This window comes from Pelophylax lessonae (genome assembly GCF_965119305.1).
Source record: "Pelophylax lessonae genome assembly, chromosome: 11".
Taxonomy (NCBI): Eukaryota; Metazoa; Chordata; class Amphibia; order Anura; family Ranidae; genus Pelophylax; species Pelophylax lessonae.
This window is the reverse complement of record NC_138778.1, coordinates 214,820,184-214,846,927: the sequence shown is the minus strand read 5'-3', so window position 1 is coordinate 214,846,927 and position 26,744 is coordinate 214,820,184. Positions and strand designations below refer to the sequence as shown.

Below are 26,744 nucleotides of genomic sequence, written 5' to 3'. Positions count from 1 at the left end.
GAGGTAGTGCTTGAGCATTTTTCTCAAGAAAAACCTCAGAGAGATCCTGATAACATAGTGGTGCAATCTCATCTGTCACCACAGACAGGATCTTCCCGGAAGACGGGAGGTTACACGTACCCTCGCAATAGCAAGAGAGGAAGGCCAGGGTCCGTTCCTTCCAATCTATGGTTGGTTGATGTGTGTGTAACCAGGGAAGTCCCAAAACAATGGGAAAGTGGGGTGAAGGTATTAGATCGAAGGTAGTGGTCTCCATATGAGACCCGTTAGTAGTGACTAGGAGTGCCTGTGTCTGATCAGTGATCGGACCAGAGGATAAAGGAACACCGTTAATAAGACTCACTGAGACAGGTTTAGGTTTAGAAATAATAGGGACTTTATTTAAAGCAGCAAAACGTATGTCAATATAATTTCCACAAGATCCTGTGTCAATCATGGCCTTAGTAGTAATCCTGTTCTGGTCCCACTGTAATGTTAAGCAAACAAAAAGGTAAGGGTTAGTAATTGAAGTTGTCAATCCCCCTAGGAGGACATGTGAACACTCACCCTTCTTTTTGTAGACTAGGGGACAGACGTTTATCTTGTGATCCGGGGATGCACAGTACAAGCAGAGATTACCAGATCGTCTTCTGGCTCTTTCCATAGTTGATAGAGGTGGGCGTATGGTTCCTACCTCCATAGGAGTGGGGTCATCGGCCGAAATCCGAGAAGAACTGGATAATGGCATTCCCATTTTTTCAGCCTTTCTTTCTCGTAGTCTTCTATCTATGGTGATACTGAGTTGTATCAATGCATCCAGGGTTTTTGGTAGATCCGCTCGGGCGAGCTCGTCTTTAACGGCCTCTGATAGGCCAAGCCTAAATTGAGTTTTCAGAGATGCATCATTCCATTCTGAATCAAGGGTCCATCTCTTGAATTCTGCGACAAAGTCTTCCACAGGTCTCCTACCTTGTTTCAAGGACCTTAATTGAAGATCGGCAGTACTCTGCCTATTGGGATCATCATATAGGCTAGTAAGTTCTGCTAGAAATAAGGTATAGGATTTGAGAAGCTGATCGTTTTTCTCAAAAAGAGAGTCTGCCCAGGCCCGAGGATCGCCTGTTAGGTAAGAAATAATAGTACAAACCTTAATGTGATCAGTAAGGTAGGTACGGGGTTTTAGCAAGAAAAGTAACTCACATGCGTTTTTAAATTCGCGAAATTTTTTGCGATCGCCTGTAAATACCAAAGGAGGATTTATTTTGGGCTCAGGGGACTGAGCAGTGGTAAGTTGTGTCAGTCTGGTTACCTGCTGCGTCAGAGCCTGATTTTCTTCTCTTAATTCAGCAAGTGCGTGTATTAACGCAGTTACTTGCTGTTTTAATTGTGTCACCTGAGTGGTTATTTCTGCTGAATCCATTTGAGGTTCGTTCAATCTGTAACGCTCCTGCGTTTTATGTATAATGTGGATTTACAGCTGCAGAAATATTCCACTTCAGTAGTCATGTAGAGAAACGCCGAGACACCAATCCCAACTCCCAAGACTCATCATGTGTGGATAGTCTCAATTCAGCAAGTAGATACACACACTCAATAAGATGTTCCTAGAGTGACTTATATGTATAGTAATATAGTGATGATAGGCTGAAGAGACAGGTTGGGTAGAGATGGTAGATGACAGACACTTGAAAGGAATGTTCTTGAAAGTAAGATAGTAGCAGATGGGATGCAGATAGGTTAAGCAATCATGTATGGTAGCAGATGATAGAGTAGCAGGTGAACATACAGGATAGACCAACCCAGTGCAAGAGCAGATGGTATTAGGCTCAAGAGCTAGCAATCTTAGTTAATGCAGATGTAGTAATAGTCCTTAGTATGCAGAGCTAGATAGTGTAAGCTTTAGTATGAAGGTTATAGAGGTTTCCCCTGTGGGGTACTTATCACTGGTAGCAATGTAGTAGAGGAGAGGTTCGGCAAGAGCGGATGATCCGGTAGCGGGATACAGGGATCAGCAGCGTGGTTCCAATAGCGAGGTATGCTTGCAAGCATGAATGCTTCAAGGCAGATTATGCGGCGTTGAACGAACATGTGAGTGAGACCGCCGGAGGTTGAAATAGCCTCTCCAGCGGCGCTCAGTGATGACAGCATCGGTCTTAAAGGTGTATGCGCACCTTACCAAAAGAGAATGGTGGGGCGCATACACTTAGGAAAAGTGGAATTAGGGTACCAAAGGTACCAGAACATTACACACTGACACCAATGATGGGGCACTATTCCTCTCACTGACACCAATGATGGGGCACTATTCCTCTCACTGACACCAATGATGGGGCACTATTCCTCTGACAAAACCAATGAGGCACTATTCCTCCCACTGACATCGAAGATGGGGTACTAGCTCTCTCATGGATACCAATGATGGGGCATTGTTTTTGACGCCAGGACATTTTCTACTCCCACTGGCCACCATTCGGTCTAAAGTCTGAAGGATTTTAAACTAGCTCTTTGTTTACAACGTTTGGAGAGCCCTGCTTTAGACCAAACTTGGTTTAGACAAAGGTTTTTGGCTTGGTAAGGCCACAAGAGTTTACAACCCATGGAGGCAAAAGAAGAATCTGTTTGCACCACCGAGTATCGGCACACTAATAATATATCAGCTTTGGATGGTTGATGGTAGAATTCAAAAACATCTGCCTAAAGGGTCAGTCCATCCATCCATCCAAAGTTAGTGTTTGGTGGATGCTGAAGAGTTTAACCTTCTGACAATATCTTCTACCTCTGTGTCCATTTTGAGGGGCCTCCATCAACCCTGCTGGTATATCAGAATGTAATGTAGGACACACAAAGGTGGCCAGGGGGACACCAAAAACTTCCAGATTGACAGGAACAGAGTTAAGAATTATGTCAGATCATTCTGTTGGAGTACCCCCAACATATAAAAAGTCAAACGCTGACTCAGCCCACCTGGCTCCGTAGAACTAAAATCACTTTTGAGTTGACAGAGCCTTTAAATGAGAAGTATGACCAAAGCTTTTTTGGCCCTTATTCTCCTGTGGGTCACAGGAGTAAACTTCATTCTGCACTCCTGTGACCCATTATCAGTCAACAGAGGGCTAAACATTACTGAGCCAGTCCAGGCGCTGGAGAGAGATCCCGACTGTAATCTCAGGATCCACCCAGATGCCTGACTGGCAGCTGGCTCGGGGGTCTCAGCATCCCGCTGAGAACCTGAGACAGCCACCCCCACCACCCTCGCCACCCCCTCACAGCCCGGAACTCCATTTCAGAGCGCCGGAGGGGCAGGGCACACAGTCACCAGCTCTCTGCTCACTTAAAACCAAGACCTAAGCGATCCAAGAAGCAGTCTTTGATCTTTCGATTCTTGGTCTAACAGGTGACGGAGGGCTGATTTTGTATCCACCTAGGTGAGTATGTAAATTTGTTTTCGTTTTTTTTTTTTAATCCCAAACTTCTCTTTTAGTCTCGGTTCACACTACGTCGCTCCGACTTATGGGGCGACCTGTGAAGTCGCATGCAGCGCGACTTCGGCGCGACTTGCACGGACTTCATAAAATGAATGTCTATGCAAGTCGCTCCAGGTCGCCCCGAAGTAGTACAGGAACCTTTTTCTAAGTCGGAGCGACTTGTGTCGCTCCTATTAGAACCGGTCCTGTACTACACAATGGGACGCGACGGTGCGTGACTTGTCAGGCTCACCAAGTCGCCTGACAAGTCGTACCAGTGTGAATGGAGATTTAACTTTTTGCCATGGCTTTAAAATAAAAAAAGCCAGTAGGAAATGGTTTGGCACAATAAAAAAGTCTTCCAATGATGGGAAAAGTTTGTTGCAACGCTACATTAAAGATGTGGCTACAGGTTTACTAGCACAACCAAAAAAGAATGTTGGCGGCAGCAACTGTTACTACTACGACTTGTGAAAGCTTGCACCTGATTGGTGTCTAAGGGGAAGACTGCAATATTTTTCTTACCTTTAGCTTATGGGATAAAAATTGATACCTAAATACAGTTCTGGTCAAAATTTAGCATGATGTGCCATGAAATAAGCACAAATTAAGCGACTTAAGGAACTCACAGTTCTGTACGTTGCTCCAGCCATTTGGAATTTGGATGGGACATTGACCTCCCACGAATGTTTGATCCGGTGAGGAAGCTTCTATCAGTGCTGAAAGACAGTGAACATTCTTAATGTGAGATGAATCTGTTTTTAGCAATAATAAGAACTGATTTACATTTTTTAACTAAAAAACTATATATATACTTAATTTAGAGTAGGAATGAGGGAATCTGCCTGGGTTTAATTTCCCCGGGGGCTCAGCAAATTCTGCTTAGAAATGTGAAAACTCAAACTAAGCAGGAAATACTATTGAAACCTATGGGATGTGAAACCGGTTAGTAGGTTTTGGCCTTTATCATGGCTAATAGGCAAACTATTGTCAAAAAAAAAAAGTCATGGGACATTGGGCACTGCCATGGGGGACCAATTGTCCAATAAATAAAAAAAGTTAAAAATCCTAACCAAACTAAGCAGCAAAAAATATTGAAGTCTATGGGATGTGAACCCTGCTAGTAGGTTTGGGCCTTTATCATGGCTAATAGGCAAACTATTGTCGAAAAAAAATAAGTCATGGGACATTGGGCACTGCCATGGGGGACCAATTGTCCAATAAATAAAAAAAGTAAAAAATCCTAACCAAACTAAGCAGCAAATACTATTGAAGTCTATGGGATGTGAACCCTGTTAGTAAGTTTTGGCCTTTATCATGGCTAAAAGGCAAACTATTTTCGAAAAAACAAAAAAAAAAAAAAGTCATGGGACATTGGGCACTGCCATGGGGGACCAATTGTCCAATAAATAAAAAAAGTAAAAAATCCTAACAAAACTAAGCAGCAAATACTATTGAAGTCTATGGGATGTGAACCATGTTAGTAGGTTTTGGCCTTTATCATGGCTAATAGGCAAACTATTGTCAAAAAAAAAAGTCATGGGACATTGGGCACTGCCATGGGGGACCAATTGTCCAATAAATAAAAAAAGTTAAAAATTCTAACCAAACCAAGCAGCAAAAACTATTGAAGTCTATGGGATGTGAATCCTGCTAGTAGGTTTTGGCCTTTATCACGGCTAATAGGCAAACTATTGTCGAAAAAAAAAAAGTCAGGGGACATTGGGCACTGCCATGGGGGACCAATTGTCCAATAAATAAAAAAAGTAAAAAATCCTAACCAAACTAAGCAGCAAATACTATTGAAGTCTATGGGATGTGAACCCTGTTAGTAGGTTTTGGCCTTTATCATGGCTAATAGGCAAACTATTGTCAAAAAAAAAAAAAGTCATGGGACATTGGGCACTGCCATGGGGGACCAATTGTCCAATAAATAAAAAAAAGCTAAAAATCCTAACCAAACTAAGCAGCAAAAACTATTGAAGTCTATGGGATGTGAACCCTGCTAATAGGTTTTGGCCTTTATCATGGCTAATGGGCAAACTATTGTCGAAAAAAAAAAGTCATGGGACATTGGGCACTGCCATGGGGGACCAATTGTCCAATAAAGTAAAAAAAAAGTTAAAAATACTGTACAGCAGAAGGTGAGTCTTTTCATGTGACTATAAGGGCAACATTGAAAATACGCAAATGCTTTAACCACTTCAGCTCCGGAAGATTTACCCCCCCCCCCTTCATGACCAGGCCATTTCTTGCGATACGACACTGCGTTACTTTAACTGACAATTGCGTGGTCATGTGAAGCTGCACCCTAATAAAATTGTTTCCCTTTTTCCCACAAATAAACCTTTTTTGGTGGTATTTGATCACCTCTGTTTTTTTTTTTTTTGGACTATAAACAAAAAAAGACCGAACTTTTTGAAAAAAAAAAAACATATTTTTTTTACTGCTTTAAAACATACCCAATAAAAAATTTTCTTCATTAATTTAGGCCAATATGTATTCTACTTTATATTTTTGGTAAAAATAAAATCCCAATAAGCATATATTGATTGGTTTGCGCAAAAGTTATAGCTTATACAAACTGGGATATTTTTTTTTATTTTACTAGTAATGGCAGCAATCAGCGACTTATAGCTGGACTGCGACATTTCGGCAGACACATTGGACGCCTGACACTTTGTGGGAACCAGTGACACTAATACAGGGACCAGTGCTAAAAATAAGCACTATCACTGTACTAATGACACTGGCAGGGAAGGGGTTTAGAACAGGGGCGATCAAAGGGTTAAATATATGCCTAAGTTGTGCTTATTAACTGTGGGGGAGGTGCTTTGACTAGGGGAAAGCAAAGATCGGTGTTCCTGCTTAGGACCATGGGTTTAGTAGTACTTAGTGATCAACCGATATTGTTTTTTTATTGCCAATACCGATACCGATATTTTGGTCATCGCATATCGGTATCGGCCGATATTGGCCGATATTTTCGTACGTTAACCGGTTGCCGACCGCCGCAAGTACATATACTGCGGAGGTCAGCCTCGGCCAGGCAAAGTGACGTACCGGTACGTCACTTGCCTGTCACTAGTTTGTGAGCCAATAGCGGGCGAGCGCGCGCTCGCCGAGGCGCGTTCCCTAGGAAGTCCGTGCACGTGACCAGCGGACCCGATGTCCGCCGGTCACTCGGCAATCGTCGGTGGAGAGGGAGAAAGGCAGGCGGCTAATGTAAACAAGCCGCCTGTCATTCTCCCCTGTGTAGGAATAGTGATCATACGGTTCTACTATGTAGGACAGTTGATCACTGTTCCTACACCAGTAGCCATGTCCAATCACAGTTAGAAGCACACCCCTAGGGACACACTTAACCCCTCCTTCCCCAATAAAGTTAACCCCCTTCCCTGCCAGTGTAATTTTTACAGTAACAGTGCATATATATAGCACTGATTACTGTAGTAATGTCACTGGTACCCCCAAAAGTGTCAAAAATGTCAGTCAAGGGTCCGATCTGTCCGCCGCAATGTCGCAGTACCGCAAAAAAAAACGCAAATCTCCACCATTACGCGTTTAAAAAAAAATGCGATAACTTTTGCGCAAACCAATCAAAATGCGCTTTTTGCGATTTTTTTTTACCAAACATATGTAGCATAAAACAAATTGGCCTAAAATGTTAAAAAAATTAGATTTTTACATTTTTTTGAGGGGGGAATTTCATATAAAAAAATGTGAAAAATATTGTTATTTTTGCAAAATTGATGCTCTTTTTTTGTTTATAGCGCAAAAAGTAAAAATCGCACAGGTGATCAAATACCACCAAAAGAAAGCTCTGTTTGTGAGAAAAAAAGGACGTCAAATTCGTTTAGGTATAGCGTCGCACGACCACGCAATTGTCCGTTTAAGTCACGCAGTGCCGAATCGCAAAAAGAACCCTGGTCAGGAAGGGGGTAAAATCTTCCGGGGCTTAAGTGGTTAAAAAAAAAGTGAATTTTTTTATTTATTTATTTTTATTTATTTTTTTGACAGGTACTCTTGTGGAGGGATCTGGGGGTCTAAAAGACCCCAAACCTCTCCTCTGCACTTAAAAGCATTCAAAACGCCAAGTTTGGCTGTTTTGAATGCTGTACTTTTTTTTAATTTGGCGCAGAGTACCCCGGAAGTGACGTCATGACATTACTTCCGGGTTTTTACATGGAGACCCAATCAGAGCTGAATGTGGCTTTGAGCAGGTCTTCTCTTCGGCAGCCGTGCAGGATGGTTGCCCAGGTCTCCCGGTGGGACGGGAGATCCAGGCGAGCGGCGGAAGGCGGCTGGAGGGAGGGGGGGGGACGTCCCCTCCTGCTCCTTGGAATGACAGCCAAGCGGCTACTAAGCCGCATCGGTTGTCATTACAAGACAGCCGACCATTGGCTATGGACTCCGGTACCGGGGTGATGCCTCTAGCTGCAGGCATCACTCCAGTATAAGCACTTTCCCGAAATATCGACAGTATCGGTGACCTCAGGGGCCGATATATCGCGGAAAGTGCAGATCGGCGATTTTTTTGGGATTTGCCGATAATCGGTCGATCTCAAATCAGTACCTTCCACTCTGATAGAATGACAATCTGCTTGTTTACACAGGCAGCCTGCTGTTCTGCTTGTGTCCTGAACGCTGTGACCCGCACCCAGAAGTGTTGGATCACGTACCAGTACGTGATTCTGCGCAGAGCGACCGCCCTGCCGCAGTAAATGTACATGGGCCGATCGGGAACTGGTAAAAAACATGTCTATGGGATTCTTTAAAGCTGTATATGGTTGTGACAGTACAGTATGATTTTCACAGACAGTTTTAGAGATAACATACACTAGCAGTGCATATTTGTTTGTGGAATTGATTTTTTTTTTCTTATACATTAGCTTGGATTACATACAGTAGAAGCACCAAAATCGTTTTCATTTAATTTTGAAAAAGATGCTATTTTTAATTAGTGCTAGCAGCAATGCATTCCTAAGATCAAACAGTAATAGACCCACTTCGACCAACAGATAGACAGTGGTCAGTGGATCAATGTGGCTGTCTCTGCTCTCGATGATGCAAAACTCTACTGCCACTGGCCAATTTCTATGAATCTCTCTCTGAGAATACAGAGACTGCAGATGACACAGCCGTGTAAAGATTGCCAGCAGCAGGACATTTTTAAATAGCAAGGCTAGGACCAAATTTACTGGCAACAAGGAGCACAGGCTGGGATTTTACAACAAGAATTAAGATACCGCAGAGGATACAGCAGTGTAATATTATTCAGTAGCAGAACAGTTTCAATTCAGGATGATAGGCCTAACCGGTGTATGTCTTACTTTTATTTTATCTATGGGAATAGGAGGGGGTGCAAAGAATGTGAGTGAAAGAAAGTGAGGTGGCTTGGGTGTACACTCTTCCTGCACTTACTGTAAAGAGAAGGCAACTCCAAGAACAGATGGTCAATAATAAGTGAATTCTGCGCTTTGAGCACCCCGCTCTTTAAAAAGGCCCCATCACCTTATAATAAAAATCAAGAAACACCCAAAATGTACAATATGTATATTGAAATATCACATTTTTACAAAAACTTGTATCTAATCTTCTGAAAATGTGTCCTGTTTGTGGAGTGTAATATGAAGGGGTTTTTTTTTCAGGGGGAACGCGCAGGAACGCAGTTCCGGAACCTCCAGCACTAAATGTTTGTAATGGCAAGGTGTGCAGGGTGTGCTACAATGTCTATTGATGCTGGTCATGGGGGGGATCTATTGTTGCTGGGGGAGAAACTGTTTTGTGGGGAGGTTATTGTTGCTGCTGGGGGACCTATTCTCTGGAAGAGATCTATTTTTGCAGGGGGAGGTCTCTTGGTGCTGGGGAGGTCTAGTGCTGCTGGTGGAGGATCTCTTGTTGCTTGGGTTTGTCCTATGTTGCTGGGGGGGTCAGTTGTTATTGGGATGGATCTACTGTTGAGGGAGAGGTCTATTGATGCTGTCTGTGGGGGATCTGTTGTTGCTGCTGGGGGTCTATTGTTGCTGGGGGGTATTTTTTTGCGGGTGACCCATTGTTGCTGGGAGGGTCTATTGTTGTTGGCTGCAAAGGATCCATTTTACTGCTTTTCTTATTAATAACAAATTCCATAGAAATAACTTAGTACCCAAAACGTTACTCGGTTCTGTATTCTCTAAAAAAGGGCAGAACTGGGAGGTGGGCAGGGGGTTTAACCAAGGAACAGTGCTCGGAGGTAGGTAGGGGGTGGAGACAAGGGCTAACTCTGAAAGGAGGAGTTCCTGCACCTATTATCTGAGAAAAAAAGCCCTGGTAATATGTACAGACCAACTGCCACCCCTCACCCCCAGCCCTGAACCGTCAGCAAGCCTTAATTAGTGCTAGCAGCAATGCATTCCTAAGATCCTTCTGTACTCCTCACCAGTGTCGTTGTTACATTGTGTGCCATTACAGAGTTGATTGTTCGGATTTTCCGTTTCTGTCTGATTTAGAGAAGTTGTATCACCAGTATGATTATTGTCTGAAGGAATTGTGCTTCTTCTCAGCTCTTCACATTCTGCAGATACAAATTTGAGTTTTTTCAGTCAGATGTAACAAGAGAGTCACAATGTAATAACATTTCCTGTGCCCATGAAAGACTTTTCTTTCTCTTCTAACTCTCCTCTCCTGAAATACTCTGTACTGCTGGAGGACTCTGCTCCTTCCTCTATCTAACTCTCCTCTCCTGAAATACTCTGCACTGCTGGAGGACTCTGCTTCTTCCTATATCTAACTCTCCTCTCCTGAAAGACTCTGCACCGCTGGAGGACTCTGCTTCTTCCTATATCTAACTCTCCTCTCCTGAAATACTCTGTACTGCTGAAAGGCTCTGCTCCTTCCTCTATCTAACTCTCCTCTCCTGAAATACTCTGCACCGCTGGAGGACTCTGCTCCTTCCTCTATCTAACTCTCCTCTCCTGAAATACTCTGCACCGCTGGAGGACTCTGCTTCTTCTTATATCTAACTCTCCTCTCCTGAAAGACTCTGCACCGCTGGAGGACTCTGCTTCTTCCTATATCTAACTCTCCTCTCCTGAAATACTCTGTACTGCTGGAGGGCTCTGCTCCTTCCTCTATCTAACTCTCCTCTCCTGAAATACTCTGCACCGCTGGAGGACTCTGCTTCTTCCTATATCTAACTCTCCTCTCCTGAAATACTCTGTACTGCTGGAGGGCTCTGCTCCTTCCTCTATCTAACTCTCCTCTCCTGAAAGACTCTGAACCACTGGAGGACTCTGCTTCTTCCCTCATCTAACTCTCCTCTCCTAAAATACTCTGCACTGCTGGAGGACTCTGCTTCTTCCTCCATCTAACTCTCCTCTCCTTAAATACTCAGCACTGCTGAAGGACTCTGCTCCTTCCTCTATCTAACTCTCCTCTCCTGAAAGACTCTTGGATTACATACAATCTTATTCATTTCAGTGATAGTGCTATCAGCAATGCATTCCTAAAATCAAACAGTAATAGACCCACTTCGACCAGCAGATAGACAATGGCCAGTGGATCGATGTGGCTGTCCCTGCTCTCAATAAAGCAAAACTCTACTGCCACTGGCCAATTTCTATGAAGCTCTCATCGAGAATACAGAGACTGCAGATGACACAGCCGTGTAAAGATGGACGGCAGCAGGACATTTTTAAATAGCAAGGCTAGGACCAAATTTACTGGCAACAAGGAGCACAGGCTGGGATTTTACAACAAGAATTAAGATACTGCAGAGGATACAGCAGTGTAATATTGCTCAGCAGCAGAACAGTTTTAATTCGGGATGATAGGCCTAACGGGCGTATGCCTTACTTTTATTTTATCTATGGGGATAGGAGGGGGTGCAAAGAATGTGAGTGATATAAAGTGAGGTGGTTTGGGTGTACACTATTCCTGCACTTACTGTGAAAGAAAGGCAACTCCAAGAACAGATGATCAATAATAAGTGAATGCTGCGCTTTGAGCACCCCAATCTTAAAAAAGACCCGATTGACCATATAATAAAAACAAAGAAAAAAAATATGTATTATGTATATTCAAATATCACATGTTTGCAAGAAATTGTATCTAATCTTCTGAAAATGCATCCCGTGTATGGAGTGTAATATGTACAGACCAACCGGCAACCGCCACCTCTCATCCCCAGTCCTGAACTGTCACAAAGCACAGGTCCTTCTCACCAGTGTCATTGTTACATTGTGTGCCATTACAGAGTTGATTGTTCGAGTTTTCAGTCTCTGTCTGATTTAGAGAAGTTGTATCACCAGTATGATTATTGTCTGAAGGAATTGTGCTTCTTCTCAGCTCTTCACATTCTGCAGATACAAATTGGAGTTTTTTCAGTCAGATGTAACAAGAGAGTCACAATGTAATAACATTTCCTGTGCCCATGAAAGACTTTGCTTTCTCTTCTAACTCTCCTCTCCTGAAATACTCTGCACCACTGGAGGACTCTGCTTCTTCCTATATCTAACTCTCCTCTCCTGAAATACTCTGTACTGCTGAAGTACTCTGCTTCTTCCTATATCTAACTCTCCTCTCCTGAAATACTCTGTACTGCTGAAGTACTCTGCTCCTTCCTCTATCTAACTCTCCTCTCCTGAAATACTCTGCACTGCTGGAGGACTCTGCTCCTTCCTCTAACTCTCCTCTCCTGAAATACTCTGCACTGCTGGAGGACTCTGCTCCTTCCTCTAACTCTCCTCTCCTGAAATACTCTGCACCGCTGGAGGACTCTGCTTCTTCCTATATCTAACTCTCCTCTCCTGAAATACTCTGTACTGCTGGGGGACTCTGCTTCTTCCTATATCTAACTCTCCTCTCCTGAAATACTCTGTACTGCTGGGGGACTCTGCTCCTTCTTCTATTTAACTCTCTTCTCCTGAAATACTCTGCACTGCTGGAGGCTTCTGCTCCTTCCTCTAACTCTCCTCTCATGAAATACTCTGCACTGCTGGAGGACTCTGCTCCTTCTTTTATTTAACTCTCCTCTCCTGAAATACTCTCTATTGCTGGGGAACTCTGCTCCTTCCTCTAACTCTCCTCTCCTGAAATACTCTGCACTGCTGGAGGACTCTGCTCCTTCCTCTATCTGACTCTCCTCTACCGAAACACTCTGCGCTGCTGGAGGACTCTGCTCCTTCCTCTATCTAACTCTCCTCTCCTGAAAGACTCTGTACTGCTGGAGGACTCTGCTCCTTCCTCTAACTCTTCTCTCCTTAAATACTCTGCACTGCTGGGGGACTCTGCTCCTTCCTCTATAACTCTCCTCTCCTGAAACACTCTGCACTGCTCGAGGACTCTGCTTCTTCCTCTGTCTAACTCTCCTATCGCGGGACGCATTACGCTCCAAAGAAGCTCTTGTACTTTTTTGGGCGTAATGCGTCCCACGGTTTTTTTTGCGCGATGTTACCGCGATTCGGCAGGCGGAAATCGCGGCAACATCGCTCAGCATTTGGGGGGCTATTGCAAATCAACAGGCAATGCACAGGCGTCCCGCGATTTGCAATAATCTCCGGATCGCGGGCGGAACTGCGGCGGTTCTGCCCACGATCCATACGCTGACATGTGAACGGAGCCTTACTCTCCTCTCCTGAAATACTATGCACTGCTGGAGGACTCTGCTCCTTCCTCTATAACTCTCCTCTCCTGAAATACTCTGCACTGCTGGAGGTCTCTGCTCCTGTCTCTCAGTCAGTGTTACCTTTATTCCTTTCTTTACATCTTGTATCGTTCTGACATTTCACAGTCCAGAGTTTTTCATCGCTTTGAGTGAGGAGGTCCATTTTCTTCATGGCGTACAGGTCAGGATTGACGTCCTTGGCTCTGGATTTCCCCAGCTTTTTAGCGATGTCTGTGGCTTTCATTGGCCTGTTATTCTCCAGAAAGGTACAGATCTCTCTCTCTGTCATACAAGAACACATTATTACAAGTACTGCAGACTTTATTTTCTGTCTCCTGACTGGCTTCACCACCCTTGTCACCAAACCAGTAAACTCAACATAAAACCATTGTTCACAATAGGCTCAGTAGAGACTTTCTGCACCATCAATCAGCAACTATACTGGGCCCAAAGGCCAAGAAGTCAAATGTGTTTAAAGCTGAACTCCAGGCCAGAGGTGTAACTAGAACCTTCAGGGCCCCGATGCAAGAAACCATGAAGGGCCCCCAGGACCCCTGGCCGGGGCCATTCCCTTCAAGCCTGGGGCTCTTCCCACTGATCCTGGGGCCCTTTACTCTCGTTGCAGGGCCCTTTCACAAGTTCAGCAGTGGGCTCCCTTCCTGCCATCTTGCGGCTTTCCCACAGTGGTGGAATTCCAGGGCCCGGTTGCAAGTGTGATCTTTGCGATCCTGGAAGTTCACCCACTGGTGTCAGTAGTTTTTATTTTTTGGTATTATAATTGTATTATTTTTTATAATTTCTCATTTTATATTTTACAATGTCACTGACTATGACTCTGTCCATTCAGAAAAGGAAGGAGCTGGTAAATTACATATTTACCGACCCCATCCTGGTTCTCTATTGTGACACATCCCCTGCAGCAGCCGGCAGGAGAGGGGAGGGAGCACAGTAAGGGGGGGGGGGGGACCAGGGAAGCACACAGGGGCCCAGAGACAGCAGAACGCAAGTGAACTGGATAGGAGGAGTGGCGGGGGCAGCTACAGGAGGAAAAAGGAGAACAATGATTTCTCTACATGCTGCCCCCGCCGCCCCTCCTCCAGGTGTACAGGGGAGCCCCACAGGCCCCCTGGAGCACGGGGCCCGGTTGAAATTGCAACCCCTGCAACCCCTGTAGTTACGCCCCTGCTCCAGGCGTTCTCTCCAGTCCTGCACAGTTGTTCCGAAACCTCCTCTGGACTGAAATGGCTTACTCTGGTTTCACTGCAAACTGTAATCTTCTCACAATCTGCATTAGAAGCTGCAGCAAGTCAGAGAGAGCCCGCTTAATTTTCTGGCTGGAGGACATCCAGCATCATCTAGCTTAAGGGTCTCCAACCTTTCTAAACATATAGCAAGTTTACTGTCCTTCAGACTTTAAGGGGGCTGGACTGTGGCCAGTGGGATAGAAACGGCCCTTACATCAGTGGGGAAAAAAAAAATATCCCGTCGTTTGTTTCAGTGGGAGAAAATTACCCAATCGTTGGTGTCACTGGGTGGAATTGTGCCCCATTACTGGAGTCATTGGGCCCCATTGTTGGTGTCATTGGAAGAAATTGTGCCCCATCGTTGGTGTCAAAGCGAGGAATGGTGCCCCATTGTTGGTGTTAGTGGGAGGAATAGTGACTCATCATTGGTGTCAGTGGGAGGAATAGTGCCCCATCATTGGTGTCAGTGGGAGGAATAGTGACCCATCATTGGTGTCAGTGGGAGGAATAGTGCCCCATCATTGGTGTCAGTGGGAGGAATAGTGCCCCATCATTGGTGTCATTTGAAGGAGTAGTGCCCCTTCTTTGGTGTCATTTGAAGGAGTAGTGCCCCATCATTGGTGTCATTGGGAGGAATAGTGCCCCATCATTAGTGTCAGTGGGAGGAATAGTGCCCCAACATTGGTGTCATTTGAAGGAGTAGTGCCCCTTCTTTGGTGTCATTTGAAGGAGTAGTGCCCCATCATTGGTGTCAGTGGGAGGAATAGTGCCCCATCATTGGTATCAGTGGGAGGAATAGTGCCCCATCATTGGTGTCAGTGGGAGGAATAGTGCCCCATCGTTGGTATCATTGGGAGGACTTGTGCCCCTTCATTGGTGTCAGTGTGGGGGAATAGTGCCCTATTGTTGCTATCCTTTGATGAACAGTGCCCCAAAGGCCAGATAAAAGCCAGCAAAGGGCCACATCTGGCCCCCGTGACACAGTTTGGAGACCACTGGTCTAGCTCCTTCCTCCCCAGCCTGACTGCCCCACCATTATTACAAGACCATTTTTTTTATCTTACAAATCTTATAAAAACTTTCCGGTCGGTAGGGATACTCACGTTGCTCTGTTAATGGGCTGGTTGTTTTGGGTCCAGTCCTATTCGGTTGCTCCATTTTTGCTTTATTTTCTGAATAAAAGAAACAAGATAAAAAGTAAACTCCAGGCAGAGATACAGTGCATCCAGAAAGTATTCACAGTGCTTAACTTTTTCCACATTTTGTTATGTTACAGCCTTATTCCAAAATTGATTCAATTCATTATTTTCCTCAAAATTCTACAAACAATACCCCATAATGACAACGTGAAAGACGTTTGTTTGAAACCTTTGCAAATGTATTAAAAATAGAAAATGAAAAAATCCCATGTATGTACATAAGTATTTACAGTCTTTGCCATGACACTCAAAATTGAGCTCAGGTGCATCCTGTTTCCACTGATCATCCTGGATATGTTTCTACAACTTGATTGGAGTCCACCTGTGGTAAATTTAGTTGATTGGACATGATTTGGAAAGGCACACACCTGTCTATATAAGGTCCCACAGCTAACAGTGCATGTCAGCGCACAAACCAAGCCATGAAGTCTAAAGAATTGTCTGTAGACTTCCAAGGCAGGATTGTATTGTGGCACAGATCTAGTGAAGGGTACAGAAACATTTCTGCAGCATTAAAGGTTCCAATGAGCACAGTGGCCTCCATCATCCTTAAATGGAAGAAGTTTGGAACCACCAGGACTCGTCTTTGAGCGGCCCACCTGACCAAAATGAGTGATCGGGGGAGAAGGGCCTTAGTCAGGGAGGTGACCAGGAACCCGATGGCCACTCTGACAGAGTTCCAGCATTTCTCTGTGGAAAGAGGCGAGCCTTCCAGAAGAACAACCATCTCTACAGCACTCCACCAATCAGGCCTGTATGGTAGAGTGGCCAGACAGAAGCCACTCCTCAGTAAAAGGCACATGACTGCCTGCCTGGAGTTTGCCAAAAGGCAGCTGAAGGACTCTCAGATCATGAGAAACAAAATTTTCTGGTTTGATGAAACAAAGATTGAACTCTTTGGCCTGAATGACAAGCGTCGTGTCTGGAGGAAACCAGGGACCGCTCATCACCTGGCCAATACCATCTCTACAGTGAAGCATGGTGGTGACAGCATCATGCTGTGGGGATGTTATTCAGCAGCAAGAACTGGGAGACTAGTCCGGATCGAGGAAAAGATGAATGCAGTAATGTACAGAGACATCCCTGATAAAAAATCTGCTCCAGAGTGCTATGGACCTCAGACTTGGGCGAAGGTTCATCTTCCAACGGGACAACGACCCTAAACATATAGCCAACATAACAAAGAAGTGGCTACGGGACAATGTGAATGTCCTTGAGTGGCCCAGCCAGAGCCCAGACTTGAACCCGGTTGAACATCTCTGGAGAGATCTGACAATGGCTGAGCACCGACGCTCCTCATCCAACCTGATGGAGCTTGAGAGGTCCTGCAAAGAAGAATGGGAGAAACTGCCCAAAAATAGGTGTGCCAAGCTTGTAGCATCATACTCAAAGACTTGAGGCTGTAATTGGTGCCAAAGGTGCTTCAACAAAGTATTGAGTAAAGGCTGTGATACTTATCTACATGGGATTTTTTTTTTTCGTTTTTTATTTTTAATAAATTTGCAAAGATTTCAAACAAACTTGTTTCACATTTTCATTATGGGGTATTGATTGTAGAATTTTAAGGAAAATAATGAATTTAATACATTTTGGAATAAGGCTGTAACATAACAAAATGTGGAAAAAGTAAAGCGCTGTGAATACTTTCCGGATGCACTGTATAGGCCACACATTCATAAAGATCTGTATTCATTATGTATTTTAATACATTTGTGCCCACCAAATTGTCTCTATCCAGTTCAGTATATACTGTATACAGTATATATATATTTGCCTACCTGAGGCAAGGCTCTCTGCCTTTATGCTCCAGAGCTTGTCCTTATTAACGTCAAGCAGATTACAGGCTTGCATTTTGTACAAATCAGGATTAACATCTCTAGCGCAGGTTTTTCCTATGGCCTTGGCGATGGCGAGCGCTTTCTGTGGTTTATCCTTCAGCAAGAGCTCATAAATGTCTTCTTCTGTAAGAAAAGAGTCTAATGTCAGTGAGTGATAGCCTTCAGCGATTTAAACCAAACGAAATGGAGACCAGCAACACTATAATTTATTAATAATGCATTATTATTATCCTATCTATTAAATGGCCAATCCAACCAAGTCGGGTTCATATAGACTGCAATAGATATGTAAGCCTGCCAACTGCGTCACAATGATCCTCTGCGCTGAGTAGGGCAGGGACTGGCCAGAGAGGGCTCACTTTGATGCAGTTGCCAAGCTTTAATATCTATTTCAATCTATGTGAATCAAAAATTATGCAAATGTTTACTAGAGAAATATGTAGAGGTATAGCAGTGTGCATTATAAGATAAGGGTGCATAGCAGTGTTTAGTATAATGTAAGAGTGTATAGCAGTGTGCAGTATATGGTAAGGATGTATATCAGTGTGCAGTATATGGTAAGGATGTATATCAGTGTGCAGTATAAGGTAAGGGTGTATAGTTGTGTGCAGTATAAGGTAGAGATGTATAGCAGTGTGCAGTATAAGGTAAAGATGTAAAGCAATGTGCAGTATAAGGAAGGATGTATAGCAGTGTGCAGTATAAGGTAGAGATGTATAGCAGTGTGCAGTATAAGGTAGAGATGTATAGCAGTGTGCAGTATAAGGTAGAGATGTATAGCAGTGTGCAGTATAAGGTAAAGGAGATCTAGCAGTGTTCAGTATAAGGTAAGGGTGTATAGCAGTGTGCAGTATAAGGTAAGGGTGTATAGCTGTGTGCAGTATAAGGTAAGGGTGTATAGTTGTGTGCAGTATAAGGTAAGGGTGTATAGTTGTGTGCAGTATAAGGTAGAGATGTATAGCAGTGTGCAGTATAAGGTAAAGATGTAAAGCAATGTGCAGTATAAGGAAGGATGTATAGCAGTGTGCAGTATAAGGTAAGGGTGTATAGCAGTGTGCAGTATAAGGTAGAGATGTATAGCAGTGTGCAGTATAAGGTAGAGATGTATAGCAGTGTGCAGTATAAGGTAAAGGAGATCTAGCAGTGTTCAGTATAAGGTAAGGGTGTATAGCAGTGTGCAGTATAAGGTAAGGGTGTATAGCAGTGTGCAGTATAAGCAAGGATGTAAAGCAATGTGCAGTATAAGGAAGGATGTAAAGCAGTGTGCAGTATAAGGTAAGGGTGTATAGCAATGTGCCGTATAAGGTAAGGATGTTTAGCAGTGTGCAGTATAAGGTAAGGATGTATAGCAGTGTGCAGTATAAGGAAGGATGTAAAGTAGAGTGCAGTATAAGGTAAGGGTGTCCAACAGTGTGCAGTATAAGGTAAGGGTGTATAGCACAGTGTAGTATATGGTAAGGGAATCTAGCAGTGTGCAGTAAAAGGTAAGGCTGTATAACAGTGTGCAGTACAAGGTAATGACATATAACAGTGTGCAGTATAAGGTAAGGATGTTTAGCAATGTGCAGTATAAGGTAAGGGTGGATAGCAGTGTGCAGTATAAGGTAAGGGTGTATAGCATGGCGCAGTATATGATAAGGGAATCTAGCAGTGTGCAGTAAAAGGTAAAATGATCTAGCAGTGTGCGGTATAAGATAAGGGTGTATAGCAGTGTGCAGTATAAGGTAAGGATGTAAAGTAGAGTGCAGTATAAGGTAAGGATGTATAGCAGTGTGCAGTATAAGGTAAGGATGTATAGCAGTGTGCAGTATAAGGTAAGGGTGTATAGCACGGTGCAGCATATGGTAAGGGAGTCTAGCAGTGTGCAGTAAAAGGTAAAAGGGGGTATAGCAGTGAGCAGTATAAAAGCCATCAACATTAAGTGTAGGAACATACCTTTGTGAATGGGCCCACAGCCCGCTACCTTCAGATCTGTATGTAGCACCCTCTAGATGTGTGCTGGATGTAAATAGGTTTGCTGTTAGTTGGCTAAACATAGTTAGCTCAGGGCTAAGCCTGAGCTGTGTCAGGGTTACTTCAGGTCAGGGCTGGATGACTAATCTGGCAGCTCTCTCTCTGGCACTTTCCTGTGGTCTGGAACTTTGTAGAAACTTCCAGAGCTGGAGGGTGGGAATAAGGAGGGGCTGCCTGAAATATTCATGAGGGCCTCGACCAATACCCAGCAAAAAGGAGCTGGAAGGGGGCAGGTTCACCTCATCAATAGATATGAGCCATGCCAACAGGGGCAGTTGGGTGGAAGATGGAGTGCAGAGAAGGCTGTCAGTGGCTTTGAGGGTGCCCCCTAGTCTGGGGGGGGGGCCCACTCAGACGCTGGAAGGATCCTCCCAAAACCCTTCCTGAAGGCAGTGGCACAGTAACAAGAAAAGAGGACAGCAGGAGCAGGTCAGCACGCCTGGGAGATCTCAGCCGGGTGGGCTGGTGAGTGTTAGTCTGGAGGACTATGGGGAGAAGTTAGCCAGAAGGGCTAGTGGAAGGGGCAGCTACAGCCAGGTGGGTTGGCTGTGCCTGAAGAGGTGGTGCCGGGATCAGTAGCCACAGGAGTGATGCAAGCTGGACACTGAAACTCTGCTACACAACTAAAGGGGCCTCGGGTTCCTGCCTGTAATGGGCCTTTGCTTTGATCTGACAGAGTGACTGTCAGGTATTCACAGTGTTCCAGCAAGAGAGTGCTAGAGGAAGAAGTGGGGCTGTATATAGAGACTGTATATAGGACGAGTTGTCCCTGAAAGAGGAGCTCCAGCCCCCCCCCCCCCCCCCCGTCCCCCCATGAAAAAATTAAAAGTCAGCAGCTGCAAATACTGTAGCTGCTGACTTTTAATATTAGGACACTTACAGTACCTCTCCAGGAATCCAGCGATGTTGAAACCCCAGCCGATGTTTCCATTGGCTCTCGGGTGCTGCCACCGCCATTGCCTGTAAGGGAAACCGTCAGTGAACCTTGCCGCAGCCAGGTTTCCTGGAAGTATCGACCAGTACTTGTCAAAAACAGGTACCCGTTCCCCCTGAAAGGTGCCAAATGTGGCACTTGATGTGCGGATGAAGCAGATAAGCGGAGCTTCCACTTTTGGGTGGAACTCCGCTTGAAGTTGTTAAAGTCATATGGGCATCCTATAACCTCCCCTCCCAAGTTATTGCCCTCAATAAATAAAAACAAAGTCAGGGACTGTTCTTTGTCTCAAAAGTGCCTGCGAAAATTTGCTGTGTCCCGATAGAACACCTTTGGGATGATTAAGAGCGGAGACTGCGAGCCAGACCTTCTCTCCAACATCAGTGCCTGACCTCACAAATGTGCTTTTGGAAGAATGGTCTAACATTCCCATAGACACACTCCTAAACCTTGTGGACAGCCTTCCCAGAAGAGTTGAAGCTGTTATAGCTGCAAAGGGTGGGCCAACTCAATATTGAACCCTACGGACTAAGACTGGGATGCCATTAAAGTTCATGTGTGTGTAAAGGCAGGCGTCCCAATACTTTTGGTTATATAGTGTATGTAGCACTGTCCCTGTAGGGCCTTCTGTAAGATGACCTCTCAGGTCTCCTCTGATTACAAGCACACAGCCACTTGAGGTACAGTTCACACATCCGTCCTTACTCCCAATGGCTCGTCACTCAATAGCTAGTCCAGGGGTATTGGTTTTTAGCGTTTATTTTGGAACTTGGATGGGAGAAGAGAATAGTGGATACTCCAACTGTAACTTTTCACAATGGATAAGGAAAACTCTCACTTTGCCTCACCAGGTTGTTTGTGGAAGCAGCTGCACTGCTTAATCCATACTGCCACATGTATGGAAAGGGTTAAGTCTCCTTGCTCTTTTCTCTCCAGCAATAGACTTGGTGAACCTATATTATCTTCTGGACACTCACTAGCATCCCCTTTTCAGACACCCGTCCACTGACTCTTCTAGCTTCAGGGCTGGACCCGCCTCAGGTCAGGCCCCTTGACACAGATCTGTACTCACTGTACTGCAGAATCAGATCCTCCAGTGTCTCCCCTTTCAGTTAGCTTCACAGGACCTCCGGGTTCAGTTTCTCTCTAGGCCCTCAGGACTACCTGAAGCCTCACGACCACCTGAAGCCTCACAACCTCTCTACAGAGGAGGAGGTAGCCGTAGCCTCCCTCCGGGATTCCGCTATCCAGCAGAAAGACCCAGAGCACATGTGCTCCTGGCTTTTATACAGTATCCCAGCATGCACAGAGGCACTTTCCCTTTGCCAAATCACCAAGGCTGTATCAAAAGCCTGTGCACTCATTTGTCAGGTTTTCTTCCCACTGTCCAATATCTCTCCCTATTGGACCAGTATGAAACACTTTGCAGACAGAGTGAGTTTAACCTGAGCACAATGAGGAGACCACACTAACAGATCCTGCTCTCTGGTAAACAGAGAATAATATTGATTTACCTGCAGTCCTTCTGATAAGCAGACAGAACCCAAAACGATACCTTCTCTCTAGCACCTACCTAGCAGTGTTAATTTCGTCGACTAAAACCAACTAAAACGTTTTCGTCGACTAACACAATTCAGATGACTAAAATACGACTAAAACTAAAATGGTATTTTAGTCTTAAGACTAAAATACGACTAAAACTAAAATGGCATTTTAGTCAAAAGACTATAACTAAAACTAAATCGAAATTTGCTGCCAAAAATTAACACTGGTGCATGCTCAAAGCATAAATAATAACATATTAGATTTTTCACTCCAGGACCAGCAGTAGTATATAATGAGTTTGGAAATTGTAGAGAAATGCTTAAATAATGCATTACAAATTACAATTGAACTACACCCATTCGATTATAGATGACTAAAATTAGTTTTAGTCGACTAAAATGTAGGGCGTTTTAGTCGACTAAAATATACTGGAGTTTTAGTCGACTAAATACGACTAAAACTAAAACACTTGCAGAAGACTAAAATAGGACTAAAACTAAAATGCCATTTTAGTCCTAAGACTAAGACTAAAACAAAATTGAAATTTGCTGCCAAAATTAACACTGCTACCTAGAAGGGTGCTACATCCATCCCCTGCCAAACTGAGCCATGTCCTTATTGGCTCTGGGCATCCGCCCCTACAAAAATACCTGTACAAAAATTTACAAAAATGTATCCCCAAACTTGGAAAGGGGAAAAGGGAAATAACATATGTACTGGGCCATGGGGCAAACCCCATTTGTGGCCAGCGAATACAATAAATTACATGAAAAATATATATCTCTGCTATACAATATCTACACATAGAAAGGTACCGGGTGCATTTGGATCAATGCACCCCCCGCCAAACCAAAATCTGCTTGACAAGTAAAGGTAAACATCCTTACTGACTAAACTACAATGACGACTTTACATATGTACAATGAGGACAGTGAATGGCCTCTCCAAGACCTGAAGATCCTCTGCAAAGGAAAAGATGACTACACAGCAATGTGTACATCCTATATGCTCACAGTGAGACTGCCCTCTCCGTAGAGGCGACCTTCTCACCAGCATCATCTCTAGCTCTAACATTCCCGTAGAGACCTCCAACACTGCTAGCCCCCTATGGGCATGCTTGACTCGTCGCTCTCTTGTGCACAGAACAAATCCTGCCAAGCTAACTTCACATTATCACCGATTCCATCTGGGAACCATGTTTGACTAGTAATAGGCACGGTCCCTCTCAGACAATAGGGCACTGACTTTCCTATTCTAGTCAGACCCACAAGTTAGGATTAGGGATGATCGAACGGTTCGGGTCCACCATCGGTTCGGCCCGAACATTGGGTGTTCGAGGTTCGGCCGAATTTAGAACTTTTTGCCCAAAAAGTTCGGAATTCGGCAACCAGAACCGCCCAAAATGCAATGCTTCAGGAAATGGGCTTTAAAAGCCCGTGATTGGACCAGAACCATTAGCAAAAGCCAATTGAGGGGGCAGGAGAATGCTAGGAATGTGATTGGAGTGACTAGGGGGTCCCTAGACCAATCATTAGTGAATACGCCCCCCAGTATATAAGATCGCCCCCGCCATATTCCCAGCATTGTTATACTGGACATGGAAGAGAGTGGAAGCAGTTCTGTTAATTTTACTTTAAAAGTGTCATTTAGCTATTTTTAGTGTGAGGAAAGGGATATCTAGTGTAGTTAGAGTGCTCCTTTACACTTAAGTTAGCTTCAAAAATTTAGTTTCTGTAGGGAAAGTGTTAAGTGTCAGGGGACCGTAGTGAAGTGTAGGGTTAACTGACAGTGACTGCTATGGCAGGGTGACAAAACCCTTCCATAGCAGGGTGACCGCTATAGAGAAATGATCATTTCTCTGTGTTGCTTCGGGACAGGAATGTGGCTTCTCACCAGCAAGCATTTTTTAATGCTGCAGGGGCTGCCACTGCCAGTGCTTTTTTGAGGACATGTTTGATGTCAGACATGACATCTGAATATGTGTATAGGGGGAATATATAGACATATATGTCTGAATATATACCCCTAGACATATATAGGTGTGATAGTAGCAGAAATAAATGCTTGCGCTAATGAAATCATTTACAGTAATATATTTCTGCTACTATCACACCTATATATGTCTAGGGGTATATATTCAGACATATATGCCTATATATACCCCCTATACACATGTTCAGATGTTTTGCCTGCCTCAAAAGAACCCCAAAAAATGCCAAAAAAACGCTAGCGTCAAAAAAAAAAGATGCCCAGGTGTGTTTTTGCTGGCATTTTTTGGGGGGTTTTGGAGGCAGGCAAAACATCAGAACTTGTGCACAGTACCACTATACACAAGTTCAGATGTTTTGCCTGCCTCAAAAGAACCCCAAAAAATGCCAAAAAAACGCTAGCGTCAAAAAAAAAAATGCCCAGGTGTGTTTTTGCTGGCATTTTTTGGGGGGTTTTGGAGGCAGGCAAAACATCAGAACTTGTGCACAGTACCACTATACACAAGTTCAGATGTTTTGCCTGCCTCAAAAGAACCCCAAAAAATGCCAAAAAAAACGCTAGCGTCAAAAAAAAATGCCCAGGTGTGTTTTTGCTGGCATTTTTTGGGGGGTTTTGGAGGCAGGCAAAACATCAGAACTTGTGCACAGTACCACTATACACAAGTTCAGATGTTTTTCCTGACTGCAAAGAACCCAAAAAAATGCCTGCTATTAAACCGGCAAGGTGTTACAGCAGAGAAGCCATATTCCTGTGCTTAAAGTTTTCTAATACAAACGATCTTTTTTTTTATGGTTCTGGACATGCTACAGAGCTGAAACTTCACAGGTACACCTTTTAGACCCCCCAGACACAAAATCACACAAAAAAAAGTTCTTAAAAATTGTCATTTTTGATAAAAAAAGCCAATTATTGAAAAATGTAAAAAAAAAAAAAAAAAAAAAAAAAAAGATATTTGGATTTAGTATCTGGGGGGTCTAAAAAGTGTACATGTGAAGTTTAAGCTCTGTAGCATGTCCAGAACCCCCCAAAAATTAGCATTTTCTTATAATTTTTATTAGAACAGGAATACGGCTTCTCTACGGCGCTTTTTCTTGCATTTATCGGGCATTTTTGGAGGCAGGCATGACTTTTTTTGGATTTAGTGTCTGGGGGGTCTAAAAAGTGTACCTGTGAAGTTTCAGCTCTGTAGCATGTCCAGAACCAGAAAAAAGATAATTTTTCAGTAGAGCAGGGATGGTGGGACCCCTCTTTTACACTTATATGATCTTTTTTCTGGTTCTGGACATGCTACAGAGCTGAAACTTCACAGGTACACCTTTTAGACCCCCCAGACACAAAATCACACAAAAAAAAGTTCTTAAAAATTGTCATTTTTGATAAAAAAGCCAATTATTGAAAAATTAAAAAAAAAAAAAAGAGATTTTTTGATTTTTACTTTGGATTTAGTATCTGGGGGGTCTAAAAAGTGTACATGTGAAGTTTCAGCTCTGTAGCATGTCCAGAACCATGGAAAAAAAGATCGTTTGTATTAGAAAACTTTAAGCACAGGAATATGGCTTCTCTGCTGTAACACCTTGCCGGTTTAATAGCAGGCATTTTTTTGGGTTCTTTGCAGTCAGGAAAAACATCTGAACTTGTGTATAGTAGTACTGTGCACAAGTTCTGATGTTTTGCCTGCCTCCAAAATTCCCCAAAAAATGCCAGCAAAAACACACCTGGGCATTTTTTTTTTTGACGCTAGCGTTTTTTTTGGCATTTTTTGGGGTTCTTTTGAGGCAGGCAAAACATCTGAACTTGTGTATAGTAGTACTGTGCACAAGTTCTGATGTTTTGCCTGCCTCCAAAACCCCCCAAAAAATGCCAGCAAAAACACACCTGGGCATTTTTTTTTTGACGCTAGCGTTTTTTTGGCATTTTTTGGGGTTCTTTTGAGGCAGGCAAAACATCTGAACATGTGTATAGGGTGTATATATAGGCATATATGTCTGAATATATACCCCTAGACATATATAGGTGTGATAGTAGCAGAAATATATTACTGTAAATGATTTCATTAGCGCAAGCATTTATTTCTGCTACTATCACACCTATATATGTCTAGGGGTATATATTCAGACATATATGTCTATATATACCCCCTATACACATGTTCAGATGTTTTGCCTGCCTCAAAAGAACCCCAAAAAATGCCAAAAAAACGCTAGCGTCAAAAAAAAAAATGCCCAGGTGTGTTTTTGCTGGCATTTTTTGGAGGGTTTTGGAGGCAGGCAAAACATCAGAACTTGTGCACAGTACCACTATACACAAGTTCAGATGTTTTTCCTGACTGCAAAGAACCCAAAAAAATGCCTGCTATTAAACCGGCAAGGTGTTACAGCAGAGAAGCCATATTCCTGTGCTTAAAGTTTTCTAATACAAACGATCTTTTTTTTTCTGGTTCTGGACATGCTACAGACCTGAAACTTCACAGGTACACTTTTTAGACCCCCCAGATACTAAATCCAAAGTAAAAATCAAAAAATCTCTTTTTTTTTTTTTTTTTTAATTTTTCAATAATTGGCTTTTTTATCAAAAATGACAATTTTTAAGAACTTTTTTTGTGTGATTTTGTGTCTGGGGGGTCTAAAAGGTGTACCTGTGAAGTTTCAGCTCTGTAGCATGTCCAGAACCAGAAAAAAAGATCATATAGGTGTTAAAGTTAAAGGAGGGTCCCGACCCACATCCCTGTTCTACTGAAAAATTATCTTTTTTTTTTTTCATGGTTCTGGACATGCTACAGAGCTGAAACTTCACATGCACACCTTTTAGACCCCCCAGATACTAAATCCAAAGTAAAAATCAAAAAAATCTCTTTTTTTTTTTTTTATTAATTTTTAAATAATTGGCTTTTTTA

General features: G+C 43.5%; 1 protein-coding gene across 1 annotated transcript in view; it reads right to left on the bottom strand.

Moving 5' to 3' along the window:
• Positions 1–26,744, bottom strand: part of ZBP1 (Z-DNA binding protein 1) — a 49,719-nt gene that overhangs the window by 13,765 nt on the left and 9,210 nt on the right. Inside the window, exons 3-8 of the mRNA XM_082272883.1 lie at positions 17,311–17,493; positions 15,437–15,505; positions 13,171–13,371; positions 11,648–11,782; positions 9,865–9,999; positions 4,073–4,162 (exon numbers count right to left, since the gene is read on the bottom strand). Coding sequence (XP_082129009.1) covers positions 4,073–4,162; positions 9,865–9,999; positions 11,648–11,782; positions 13,171–13,371; positions 15,437–15,505; positions 17,311–17,493 — 813 coding nt within the window. The remainder of the gene's footprint in view (positions 1–4,072; positions 4,163–9,864; positions 10,000–11,647; positions 11,783–13,170; positions 13,372–15,436; positions 15,506–17,310; positions 17,494–26,744) is intronic.